The following is a 14317-nucleotide window of genomic DNA, read 5'->3' as shown; positions in this document are numbered from 1 at the left end:
CTTCCACGTCAGCCTAGGACTTTGCTGGTCAGCCGCCGCTGCTTCGGGTTGGAGCCGGAGGACACGGTCCCGCGGTTTCCCCAGCCGCTGCGCCTTGGAGTCAGGTAGCGGGCCGCAAGCCCCTAATCTCGGAGAGTCGTCCTGGACTGGGCAGAGGCGGAGGAACGCGCTCTAGCGGGAAGCTTCGGAAGGGGAGCGACTAGGCCGCTAGCGTCCGGGCCTGGCGAAGTGGAACGCGGGACTGGAAGGCTCTGGGCGGGACGCCTCATCTCGGCCTGCGTACTGGCCGGGGGTCTTCTCCGACCCAGGGCCCCGGGGCTCGCCATTTCGGGCCGGGGCTTGCTTTGCAGGAGGGAAGGGACGGGGAAGTGTCCCACGGATGAACGCATTAAAGCTCTTTAAGGTTTCAGCAGAGTATTCGTGCACGGGCTCTTTTAACTTCAGAATTTCAGATTGTGTATTATGTTTAAAAATCACTTTTATATCGCGATGGGCTGGGGGGCTGGGGGACTGTCACTGTATTGTGGGCTTTAGTTCTGCAGTACAGCATTCTGAACCCGGGACGGGATCGTGCGGTGGGAGATAATATACCTTAGGCCAAGGCTGACAAGTGTGTGTTTTTTAATATATCAAGATTTATTTTTATGAAACATAACGTAGATTGATCCTCCTCTTCTAATACTTTAAAATTCATAAGCCAAACTGAACTAAAGACAAGAAAGATCACGATAGTTACTGGTTCTTTTTTTGCTTTTGTTTTGTCTTTTCGCTTGTGATGATATCCTTGTATTTATTTTTCTAGGTTTTTTTTGGCATCCGTTATCTTTAAATCTTGTATCGAGAGTAGGCTATAACCGGAAACCATGACGGCTGCTGAGAACGTATGCTATACGTTAATTAACGTGCCAATGGATTCAGAACCACCTTCTGAAATTAGCTTAAAAAATGATCTAGGTAAACTTTGATAATACTTTGAAAATGAAATGAAAATAAAAAGCTCATTTGCTTTGCAAGTTCCTTTATAATTAGAAATGCTTAATTTTTGTCTTAATTTTTTCTTAGGATCTCTTCAATAGAACTTTGTCTTATTAAAAATGAAAATGTGTTACCTTTAGTCCTGCAATATTGGTTTTTACAAATAAAACATCTCAGTTTAGTTTATAACATGGTGGGGTGGGGCTAAAGAAATGTAATGGTTTAGTTTTTAACTATTCTTCAAAATAATGTAATGTCGTGTTTAAATGTAGCAGGCAGTTCTCTGTAGATAACAGGTTGAGAATGTGTATTTGAATGTTTTAATTCCTTTGTGCACTTAACTTCATATTACTTAGCTTGTAAAACCAAAAGAACTTTGTTCTTTGGGTTCACTCCCTGTTGAACAAGTAAGTCAACACTGGGATATATGTATATTTTTCAGAAAGATTTAAGCTTTTCATTTTTAAAGCATTTATACAAAGAAGAAAACAAAAACTATATTTCTGAATTTTAGAAGTGTATACTGTATCTCCTTTTTGTGAATGATTCTGTCAAAAATTTTTTTTAGGTAATGCATATTCCAAGATAATGATTCTTGTTTGACTGAACTGCTAAAAATAAGTTTAACTTAAACTGATAACTACTGTTTAAAACAGATTAGAGAGAAAATAATGCTTCAAACCTTGAGAGTATCTTTTAAAAGATAGTTTGCAGTTTGAAAGGAGATGATGTTTTACTTGCATATTCCCACCTCTTAATCAGCAGTAATGGAATACCTCCTGATTTAGGTTACTCAGTACTATGTTTCTATTGAGGTCTGTTTTTAGAGAAGGAAAAAGAAATGTTTTTTTATGGCATTTAAACTGATATCCTTAGTTTACAAAAGCCACCTGTACTGTATTTTCTTTTTTTTTTCATGTTCATGTTAGATAGTAGAATGGAATACAAATTAATGAATAAACTTTCAGTACTATTTTTTTCTCATAATTTAAAAGTTTTAATTTTTAAACCCCCAGAATACTTAAGTTTACTGCTGGTAAACTTTATTGCTGTTTATTGTTGGAACAAAACTTGTCCTTAACTGTAAAAGTACTCTTAACTACCTGCCACCTACCAAATAAATAAATAAGTAGTCTTGAATTTTTTGTATATTTTTTACTTTATCGCAAAAGAGTTGAGATGAGAAAAAGTTTAGGAGTAGTTTCCAACTTGAGTAACAAATACTTTTGTTTGGTGAAATAGTGAGTTGCTTTAACTACCCTTTACCTTTAATCACTGGATGTGAGCCCTGATGACTATACATTCCTTGGAGTATATTTTGGTGAATTGAATTGATATTTGAAAATTTCTATGTTTTTGATAGTGTTCACACAGGAAAAGAAGTTCTGAAAATTTTGAGTACGTGGAAAGAAGCATTCTTCACCTCAGTTTGAATTGTTAGAATAAATGGAAATTGGGGTTAGGGGAACTTGAAATAAATGGTGTTGATTTTTTACAAAATAAAAGCTTAATAAACTTTTAAAACTTTTTAACCTTTAGTTACAAGTGGATTTTTATCCTGCTAAACTTTTTAGATTTGCTAATTCATGAAAAGTAGCCCAAAACTGGAACAAAAGAAGCCATCAGCATTATAGTGATAGGGTATTGTCTTGTGGACTTTGTGTCCTTTACACGATCAAACAGATTAGGTAAAAAAAAAAATTTTTTTTATATTCACAAAGGAAGCTTTGGGACAAAGAGAGGAAAACCTGTTTAGACTCAGTGAATACAACTTTAGCCACTTAGAACTTTGCCTAATCTGTCTTATTTTGTAGTTTTGTAGTACTGTCCTCTCCTGATGCTTTGTTTTTGTCATCCTCATGACTTAAAAACTGAAGGTTTGCCCAGATTGGTACTTATTCATCCTTTTACATTAGTTCATTTCTTGATTTGATATGGCACACAATTTTTTCATGTGTGGCAGGAGTTGTAATACTCTGAAGCATGGAAAGATGCTTGAGAAGTTAGTCAGTTTTAAACAAAAATACTGACCCTTACGGGATAAATTTGGCAATAACCCTCACTGTGTTCTCAGTCCAAATACCTGAGGATATTCTCTATTTAACATGTTAAGATAGCATACCAAGTTGGTAATAGATATATAGCTTTTGGGGGCTAGAAAGAGCTTTTGATTTACCTAGTACGATTCTTCTGAGCCTTAAATCCTTCCTATAACTCTACCAGTTAGTCATTCACAGTCTCTTTTCTCTTTGGCGACAACAGGAACTATTCTTATAGCCACGTATGTTCTAACTGTTGAAAATTTACTTCTAGTTCTCTTGTTTTCCTCTTGATTATTAAAGACTTTTATCACCCCTCTTCATCCTTCCCTCTCCCAGATTTTGTTTATTTTTATGATCTAAACAATTGTAGTAGAGTGTGCTTGTCTCATATTTCTGTCTTCGAATTTTGGATCCAAAAGATTTTTACCATAAATTCTTTAGTATGCAGTAATAACGATGTGAAATTATAGATTGTTTTGCATAACATATAGCAAATATTTTTAGGTTAAGTAACAGTAAACTAGCATTTTATCTTAAATGCATCATCCTTTATTGTAAATAATGGTTACTAATCCAGTACATTATTTGGTGCACCTGTAGATTCACGGCTTCTGCATTAACTCCATTGGTTTGGGACCAAAGATCTAATCCAGTGCCTTTATATTATGTGTAAAGAATCATGAGGTTCAGAGATGAATGACTTGTATAAAGTGGTACAGCTTGTTTTTGTCAAAGCCAGGTGGAAAACCCTTGTCACTTGGGTTAGTACCTTTGTTACCATTGCCACTGATAATGTGAGAAAATGTTGTATTTTGTAATTGCTTTTAAAATTATCTGAGAAATTTTCTTTTGAAATAATTGTGCTTTTATTTTTGGAATTTTTGAATCAGAAAAAGGAGATGTGAAGTCAAAGACTGAAGCTTTGAAGAAAGTAATCATTATGATTCTAAATGGTGAAAAGCTTCCTGGACTTCTGATGACTATCATTCGCTTTGTGCTGCCTCTTCAGGATCACACCATCAAAAAATTACTTCTGGTATTTTGGGAAATTGTTCCTAAAACAACTCCAGATGGGAGACTTTTACACGAAATGATCCTTGTATGTGATGCATATAGAAAGGTAAACCAAACCATGATTATTTCCAAATACTGCTTTGATTTTTAAATAATTGTAAAATTGGTGGAATGGGCTTTGTTTTAATTTTTAAAATTAAATCTTGGGTAAGATGTAGGTTGTAGATATTTGGAACTGAAGTTGTAAAAAGTTACTGTGAAAAGTTTTATTGTTACTTTTTTCAGACACTTTCCATGCATTTTATATGTTATTAATAAAAAACAATGACACATAGAATATAAAACATTGATGTGATAAGTAAAACTTGCTTTAATCAACAGGAATGTGATAGAAATTGTGTAATAATCTAGGTCTTTTTCCTCAAACCTACTTTCTGACTTTTTTATTGGAAAATTTTGTATTTAAAAATTGTGGGTTTTTTGTAAAATGTTGGGACTCAACATTTCATATTTAAAATTTTATATCAGGACCTTCAACATCCTAATGAATTTATTCGAGGATCTACTCTTCGTTTTCTTTGCAAATTGAAAGAGGCAGAATTGCTGGAACCTTTAATGCCAGCTATCCGTGCTTGTTTGGAGCATCGACACAGCTATGTTAGAAGAAATGCTGTTTTGGCCATCTATACTATCTATAGGTAAATAAAGGTCTTCCTTTGGCTTAGTTCTGTGAGGACTGTTCGGACTGGAAGTTCCAAAGTGGTTCCTTGCAGATTGTATGTAGCTTGCAGATATGTTTTGATTAGGCTGAACATTTTTTCTTTATTATCATTAAGTTGTTAACGTTGAAAAGTTGAAAGAGCTGGCAACACTGGGTCCTGGTTTCTGCATAATGACAATCTGCTGGAAGTGAATATGGCCCCCTTTAAACAGGTTGTACACTTTCCAGTTTATGACACTACCTGTCATTCTCAATTTTAGTACTCCAGCCCAATTAATTAATTTATTAACTTGCTTAGCCCATAGCTTTGAGATTTTGACCTTATTTTAGAATTCTCTTTTTGTGGAATGTGGGTCTTTTTACACTTAGAAGCCTTAAGGAGGGAACTTTTTTTAATAGGAAGGGTTGCAATTCTCAGCTGATTCCTGTCCTTAGAAAGCTGAAGATTTTGGACTTTAAAAGCCATTCTAAAAAGGCAGTTTTAAAGTTTGGACTTTAAAAGAATGAGTTAGATGAGGCTGGAATGCTTGGTTTTTACAGTCACTGGTGTCAATTTATTTAGAATTAGAATGTAATTTATATAAATATCTTTGTGCTTTAATAGTTGATTGTTAAGTAATTTCACAGTTCTTTTACTGTTACATTAGATTTTGTTGTCTGTTAGGAAAAGTGGTATTCTGGTTAATAATGTAGAGTTCTTTGAAAGTTACCATACAGACTACACAAATTTCAGAATTTAAACTACAGTATACACACAAAAATTAGGACATAAGACAGTTAGAAATTTGAACACTTTCTATATGATGATAGTAAGGAATTGTTACAGTTTTTAAGATATGATAATGATATTAATATTAGTTTAAAAAAGAAAGAGTCCTTAATTTTAGAGAAGCATACTGATATATTTACAGAAGAAGTGTTAACGAGGTGTGGGATTTGCTTAAGAATAATATGGGAGGAGAGGAAGCAAGTAGAGATGTAGGTGAAACAAAAATGACTGTGGGGCTTCCCTGGTGGTGCAGTGGTTGAGAGTCCGCCTGCCGATGCTGATGAGCATCAGCATTATATCCCTAAAGTATATGAAAGAGAATTGTGAGAGCTATTCAGTTGATAGGTAGCATGTTGGATAAATCAGCTTTTTCTGTATTAACTTAGAAAACATATAATTTGATAACTTAATAGATGAAGATGTAAGCTTCTGATTCATACCCAAAATTTTCTAATTGATTTAAAGTTTTGAAAAGCAAAAAAATGGATAGTGTTATAAGGTTTGATAAAGGTTAATTTTGGTAGTGTCCAGAGAGTTACTAAAATAACAAAGTAGCTTTTATTAAATATGGATATTACCTGTTTTATTTCAAGAAATTTTGAACATCTTATACCTGATGCTCCTGAACTGATACATGATTTTCTGGTGAATGAGAAGGATGCAAGTTGCAAAAGAAATGCATTTATGATGCTTATTCATGCCGATCAGGTGAAGTACTTTTTAAAAAATACTTTTATCACTGTATTTAAATGAGAATTAAAGATATTTCAGAGACCTAATCAAGTTTTTAGTCAATAATTTTGTTTATAGTACATGTGATTTGTATATTTTGACTTTTTTAGATTTTTTAACTTAATTTATATAAAAATAGAATTTAAAAAAATTCCTTCTGTGGAATATTGCTTAAGTATATACTCTTTAAACATCAGAGAAGCATTTAATAGCAGCCACTTTACAGTTCTTCCAGACTGAAATTATTATGGCCATGTGCTGTGGCACTCTGCTTTGGGGCTTTATTTTTCCTTCTTTCAGTATAGATCTAAAATTGTTTAATGGAGAAAAATAGTGTGGGGTCTATCCTGAGCCATAGCTTCAAAAGAGGGTGGACTTCAATGTAGATATGTCTTTGTTAGGCTTTTCAAACTTCATAAGTAAATGTCAGCTGTACATCCAGATCCGCTGGTAATTAAAGTTTATTCTTCTGCTGGTTAGCAGTGACTCTGCATACCTTGGTGGGATCTAATCTCGGAATTTTTACCATCCAGTATTTATTATCAAAATATGCATGAAGACTGGAAAGCATGGAATCTATCCATTCCTCTGAAATCTAGATGCTATCATTTTATCTTTGTAAACAAGATTATAAGAAAGCTGCTTATTTGGGCCACAGTGTTTGTCGTTCTCTAGAGTTGGTTTTATTGACCTATGTTATTGCTGTTTACCTGCATGAAGGGACATAATCAGAAATAGTTCAATAAAATTTGTCGATACTTTTACTGTAGAGCTGTTGTTGAGGCCATAGTTCTCTCTATCACAGTGTTCAGTGTGTGAGAATCAATGAGATTTTTCTTTTGGGTCTCAGAAATAGGAGTAACTGTGCTCATAAGCAGTTGGTTTGTTTTGATTGTGTGGATACCCAGAATCATGTAATACATAATGTCTTTCTACTTAGTTTAGCTGCTAGAAAATTCAGACCCTAGATTTGTGGCCCATTTCTAGAAAATATATTTGACTTTTACATTATGTGTTAACCTTCATTTTTGTCCTTCGATTAATTTTCCTTTGCCCTCATTTCCTCATTTGTTTTAGATTTATTTGTATATATTTTTTAAAGTTCATTAAGTCCTTTTATTGAATGAGGTTGAGTTTGATAAATATATTGTTATTTTTTCAGGATCGAGCTTTGGATTACCTAAGTACTTGTATTGATCAAGTTCAGACATTTGGAGACATTCTTCAGTTGGTTATTGTTGAACTAATTTATAAGGTAAGACTAATCTATAATGGGCAAAATTAAGAGTTTGAGATAAGGTTAAGTAGTCTCTGGGATGCTGCTTAATTGCTAGGATAATATGTTTTAACAGTAGAAATATTTCATATCATGGCCTATTAAAGTCTTCCCCACCCCCTTTGTTTTATCATATTTTCCAAATATTTCCGTTCTTTCTAAACCTCCATAAAGAATTCTATGAAAACTCGTGGTTTGACCCAATACAGCTGCAAAGAAATTGTTGTGTACTGCTAAGTCACTGAATAGATTATGAATTAGGCTTTGAAATAAAAGTCAAGATCTTTTCTTGAATACACACCAGACTACTTTTTTTTTTTGGCTGCACCAGGTCTTAGTTGCAGCATGTGGGATCTTTAGTTGCGGCACACGGACTTCTTAGTTGCGGCACACGGACTTCTTAGTTGTGACATGGACTTCTTAGTTGCAGCATGTGGACTCTCTTAGTTGCGACATGTGGACTCTTAGCTGTGACATGGGGACTTCTTAGTTGCTGCATGCAGACTCTTAGTTGCGGCATGTGAACTCTTAGTTGCGGCATGCATGTGGAATCTAGTTCCCCGACCAGGGATCGAACCCTGGCCCCCTGAACTGAGAACATGGAGTCTTACCCACTGGACCACCAGGGCAGTCCCCACACAAGACTACTTTGGAAATCTAAAAACAAACCAAAAAAAAGTCTTAAGTATTTTTTTGTTCCTGTTTGTAAAAGAGAATAGAAAGACTTTAAATATGTTAATATGACATTGTAAGCCATTGACTCACAGAAAGTTTAAAACTAGATTAGAGATTTGGATTTTAAAATGAAGTACTCTATTGGCAACATTTTAATTTGATACATCCTTTGAAAGAATTGATTGCATCTTAAACGATCTGAGAAAATAAAAGATGCAATAACATCCAGTTTTGCTATTGATACCATTGGAGGCCAACAAAAATATTTGTTAGGAATGACTTTTATTGAATAGGGTGGCATGGACAGAATACCCCTAGCATACACTCTCACTCATTACAGCCTCTTTGCTTCTGCAGGAAAGAGGCCCCTTTCAACACAGGGTACGCAGTCATTTGGAACTGGCATTTAAGATGAAACCAGAACTATAAATATATAAATATAATATGTGTAATATATATAAATATAATTCATGTGTATGGTTTAGGGATACCACTGAGAGTCTCAAAAATAGGGATTCTCTGCTATCCAGTGACTTCTTTGTCTGGTAGGATCCAGGTTATAAGAGGGAAGAAGTTTTGAGTCATGTTGGAGTAATGGAGATTTGACTATATATTTTAGGAAAATCTAACATAAATACTGACTTCAAAAGAGAAAAAGTAAGGAATATTTGCTTCACAGGTAAAGGTATTGAGATGCATTTAGAACGGGATAGAAAATTATAGTTGTCTTCCCAACATTGAATATGGCCCCAAATAATAAGTAGCAGTACTTGAAAAAGAGGTTATCTTTCTTGCTTTATTTAAGAATTGGTATTTTTCTTTTATCAGCTGTTGAGATTTATATAATCCATCATGTTTCCCTTTTTGACGTGACATCCAGAATAAAAATGTAGTACCAAATTTAATACCTATTACAGTACCCATATTAGTGTACTTAGTTAATGTGTTGTCCTTTCTTTGTTACTTTACATTTTCTCTTTCTATTTCACTTGTGTATAGTACGCATATCTTTAATTATGAGCCATCTAAAAATCTTTATAGAAAGAGTGGAAACATAAAGTATTATTGAATGAATAAATGGATTGAGTAGCTATAACAATTATTTGAAGTAAAACCTATTACTTTCTGAAATTACCAGTGTTGTGTCACAGCGTCTCATCTGACATTGGCCGACATCTTCAGGTGTCCTTATAAGACTATTCTTAGCTTTCAGATTAAGAAAACTAGCATCCCATAAGCTGATATATATTTTAAAAATCTGTTTGAAAGCAAGTGTTCCTGCAGTCAACTGAAACCTAAATGTTTTCTTCTCCAGGTCTGTCATGCTAATCCATCAGAAAGGGCTCGTTTCATTCGCTGCATCTATAACTTACTACAGTCATCTAGCCCTGCTGTAAAATATGAAGCCGCTGGAACATTAGTGACACTCTCTAGTGCACCTACTGCAATCAAGGTACTGCTTTTTTTTGGGGGGGGGGGTGCCAATTAGATGATAGATATACTATCTTATCACTTATGATTTAGTGACATTGCAGTTTACTGTGTGGTTACACAGCATTACATGGCATAGAAATAACTACAAATATTAGAAAATTATTTGATTTCCTATGTAGTCTGACCTTCCTTCTTTTCTTTCTTTCTGCTTTCATATGTATATAGGGAGAGAGCAAGAGAGACAGAGAGAGAATAGCAGTATTTCTGGTTTCTGGAGAATGACACTCGTATTTTAAGATCTCCACCCATACTTTAGTTACATTAAAAACTAGATCTAGGGCTTCGCTGGTGGCGCAGTGTTTGAGAGTCCGCCTGCCGATGCAGGGGACACGGGTTCGTGCCCCGGTCCGGGAAGATACCACATGCCGCGGAGCAGCTGGGCCCGTGAGCCATGGCTGCTGAGCCTGCGCGTCCAGAGCCTGTGCTCCGCAACGGGAGAGGCCACCACAGTGAGAGGCCCACATACCCGCTAAAAAAAAACCGAATCTAGGAAAATGGATGCTGGATCCTAAAGGATGGACCCTAAAAATGTTCCAGTGAATATTTTCAATAATGAAATATTTCTCTTTTTTAGTTTACTCTATCAAGACTATGTGAAAAACCCCTACTATATTCATAGAATGAACTGTTCTAGAAAGCCAGATTGTATAAATAGGAGAATTTACTGCTTTCGCCACCAATACTTAAAAAATTCTTTTCACTTTTTATTTTGAAATAATTTTAGACGTAGAGAAAAGTTGCAAAACTAGGACGAAGTTCCCATTACCCTTCACCCAGCTTCCCATAATATTCATGTCTTGTATAACAATTGTATAGTTGTCAAAACTAAGAAATTACCATTGGAACAATATTGTTAGCTAAACTATAGACTTTATTCAGATTTCACTAGTTTCTCCACTAAAGATCATTTTCTGTCCCAGGATCCAGTTTAGGATCCCATGTAGCATCTAGTTATCATGTGTTAGCGTCCTCCAGTCTGTGACAGTTCCTCAGCCCTTCCCTGTTTTTCATGACATTGACACTTTTGAAGAGTACTGGGTCAGTTTGTTTGTAAAATATCCCTTAATTTTGGTTTGTCTGGTGTTTTTTCCTAATCAGATTAAGGTTATGCCTTTGGGCGAGGGGGAAATACCACAGAAGTGATGCACCATTCTCAGTGTATCATATCTAGGAGTATATGATGCTGATACATCGTCTTACTGGTGATGTTAACCTTGATCGTTTGGTTAGGGTGGTGTCTGCCAGATTTCTCCACTGTTGAGTTGTGATTTTTCCTTTTGTAATCAATCAATATCTTGAGAAGATACTTTTAAACTGTACAAATATCCTATTTCTCCTCTGACTTACACCAACTAGTTTTAGCACCTATCAGTGAATCTTTTCTACAATAGTTACTACTATGATATTCTAATGGTGATTTTCTGTTACCCTTATTCTACATGTATTATTTGGAGTTCTTCCGCAAGGAGGAGCTGTCCCTTCTCCTTCATCCTTTCTTCCCTCCCTCCCTCTCTCCTTTCCTTCTTTCTTGCTTTATATCAATATGGATATTTTATTCTGTGGATTATAATCCAATATTATTATTTATTTTGTTGATCAAATTGTTCTAGCTTTGGTCATTGGGAGCTCTTTCAGGTTTGCTCCTTTGTCCTTTGCTTTTAATGAGTCAGGGCCATCGTTATATACTTGAGTTTTCGGTACCGTAATGCAGGTGTGTTAGAGTTTGCACCTAAACTAAAAGATGCTCAATAGCTAAACTATTTGGGACTCTCTGTCAGCTTTTTTCTCCCTTGTTCCTTAGGTTCAGCCCTTAATTTTTGGGGGGCCTCTTACTGCTGTGGCCTCTCCCGTTGCGGAGCACAGGCTCCGGACGTGCAGGCTCAGTGGCCATGGCTCATGGGCCCAGCCACTCCACGGCATGTGGGATCTTCCCGGACCGAGGCACGAACCCGTGTCCCCTGCATCGGCAGGCGGACTCCCAACCACTGCGCCACCAGGGAGGCCCAGCCCTTAATTTTTGCCTGTTAACAAGTGTTTCTGCCTGTAACAGCCCCTTTTCATCCTTTTAATTTGTGATGCTTCTGATTTTTTGTAACCTTGAAAAAAATAATGAAATTTGTTAGAACTTAGGAAATAGAGGGACACATTCCTCTGGGAAAAATGCATAAACTTTTAGTGCAGTAGTGGTAAATGTATCTTGGTTTCTTGGAGGCTTTATTTGTTTCTTATTTTCAGATTCTGTGTTTAAGGTAGGTGAATGTGTTCTTAAAATATATTTCTCTTTTCATATAGGCTGCTGCTCAGTGTTACATTGATTTAATTATTAAGGAGAGTGACAACAATGTAAAGCTCATAGTTCTGGATCGATTGATAGAATTGAAAGAACATCCTGCTCATGAACGAGTACTACAGGTAGGTGTTTTCTAAAAGAGAGAAATCCTCAATAAAATCTTTTTTCAAATTGAGATAATTCCTAAGACTTACTGTCTTGGTTAGCTTACATGCTTGGAGACTGGGCAGTTTAAATTTTGGTCAACTAAGGTGTAACTCTTGAAGCACCATAGCCTTTTGGGATATTGTCTTTGTTATAAAAAATCATTTCTAACATGAATTAATATGTTACCTTTTATCTTTTCTATTTGTACTACACTTGGTGTTCTTAGCAGTAGAGATATATTTGTTTTAATTTTAATATAATTTACATTTCTTGGAAAATAATTATACCAACTGAGAATAAAGATGATTAGATTCTAGAAAATTATCAGCATACCTATTTAATCTGTGAGAATGATTGTTATAAAAATAAAGCCCCATGGTACAAATAGAGCTAAATTCAATGATGATCCTGGATCAGAATAACAACAAAAAATTTGCTATAAAGGACATTATTGGGACAGTTGGAGAAATGTGAATATAGACTGTATTATTTAATAGTATTGTGATCAATGTTAAGTTCTCTGAATTTGAGAATTTTACGGTGGTTATATAAGAAATTTTTCTTGAGTATACACTAAAACATTTAGGAGTAGAGAGAGTATGACAAAGCAAATGTAATAAGGTATTAACAGCTGGCAGATGTAAGTGAAGGTTATACAGTTAATTCATTCTTAAAATTTATAGAATATTTTTATCAGAGAAATTTTTAAAAATAGAAAGTATTAAAGAAGTAAAATATTTTGTTTTGCTATATTTAAAAATACTTACTTGCTATAGATTTTTAAGTATCCTTCTTTAAAATATTACAGTTTCCTGCAGAGCCAAAATAACATTATCACACTTAACAAAATTGTTAATAATTTCTTAATATTATCCAGTTTTCCCAGATGTCCCTAAAACGCCCTTTAGTTTTGTTTTTCTAGTTCATGACCAAACATCACATCTGGTTGTGATGTATGTGGTTGTGATGTATGGTTCCTTAAGTCTCTTAATTTGAGCAGTATCGTTTTTTCATGACACTGACTTGTTCAAGAGACCAGACCAAACGTCTGGTCTCCTTCAGGATGTGTCTGGTTACTTTCTTTGTGTCATGTAGCTTGTTCCTCTTGACTTTTGTATTTCCTATAAACTGTAAGTTTGAGCTAAAGCTTGATAGGGCTTCCCTGGTGGCACAGTGGTTGAGAGTCCGCCTGCCGATGCAGGGGACATGGGTTCATGCCCCGGTCCAGGAAGATCCCACATGCCGCGGAGCGGCTAGGCCCGTGAGCCATGGCTGCTGAGTCTGCGCGTCCGGAGCCTGTGCTCCGCAACGGGAGAGGCCACAACAGTGAGAGAGGCCCGCGTACCGCAAAAAAAAAAAAAAAAAAAAGCTTGATAGACTCATGAGTAAACATGTTCAATGTGAATGCATCATATGTGATATTATATACTTCATATTGTCGTATATCAGGTGACTCAAATTATCTGGTTTTTCCACCAGTAGTGATTTTATTATAGATCAAAGAATTAAGGTCATGAGGGACAGAATCCTTTATTCTACAGTTAGGATTTTCTTCTTGTGACTAGAAATACTGGTGTTAATTCTGGATATTTTTGTTCTTTTTCAGGATCTGGTTATGGACATCCTAAGAGTACTGAGCACACCAGACTTAGAAGTACGCAAGAAAACTCTGCAGTTAGCACTGGATCTTGTCTCCTCTAGGAATGTCGAAGAGGTAAAACAAAACTTTGACAGCACTTTGTAAGCTGTCAAGCCAAACATGATGTTATTCTCACTTATTTTTACTTTGTTCTATAGTTGGTTATTGTCCTTAAGAAGGAAGTGATTAAAACAAATAATGTGTCAGAGCATGAAGATACTGACAAATACAGACAACTCCTTGTGCGAACATTGCATTCCTGTTCTGTCCGATTTCCAGATATGGCTGCAAATGTTATTCCTGTGGTATGTAATTCCAGTGATCTTAACTTTGAAATTCTCTAAAAATAAAAGTTAAATTCTAGTTATTTAACAGTTAAACTCTGGAAATCTCAACTGTCTGTACTCACTAAATCTCATGGTCAGAAGGGATCTTTATGTTTACTATTAAGCTCAAAAGGATAAGGACTCTGACTTCTTTCTCTTACATCTTCACCAAAAAAATAAACAAAAAAAAAAAAGTGACAAAAATACTTCCACATAT

The 14317-nt window shown here is 35.4% G+C and overlaps 1 protein-coding gene across 1 annotated transcript in view; it reads left to right on the top strand.

Moving 5' to 3' along the window:
• COPB1 (COPI coat complex subunit beta 1) overlaps positions 1-14317 on the top strand; it is a 32179-nt gene continuing 17862 nt past the window's right edge. The window contains exons 1-10 of the mRNA XM_082659212.1: positions 1-104; positions 803-954; positions 3908-4137; positions 4560-4729; positions 6115-6229; positions 7416-7508; positions 9520-9657; positions 11991-12110; positions 13742-13849; positions 13933-14079. Of these exons, the coding sequence (XP_082515338.1) occupies positions 864-954; positions 3908-4137; positions 4560-4729; positions 6115-6229; positions 7416-7508; positions 9520-9657; positions 11991-12110; positions 13742-13849; positions 13933-14079 (1212 nt within the window). The 5' untranslated portion in view covers positions 1-104; positions 803-863. The remainder of the gene's footprint in view (positions 105-802; positions 955-3907; positions 4138-4559; positions 4730-6114; positions 6230-7415; positions 7509-9519; positions 9658-11990; positions 12111-13741; positions 13850-13932; positions 14080-14317) is intronic.

The sequence above is a fragment of the Grampus griseus genome (genome assembly GCF_964374135.1).
Source record: "Grampus griseus genome assembly, chromosome: 8".
In the NCBI taxonomy this organism is placed as follows: domain Eukaryota; kingdom Metazoa; phylum Chordata; class Mammalia; order Artiodactyla; family Delphinidae; genus Grampus; species Grampus griseus.
This window is presented reverse-complemented; position numbering and strand designations above follow the sequence as displayed.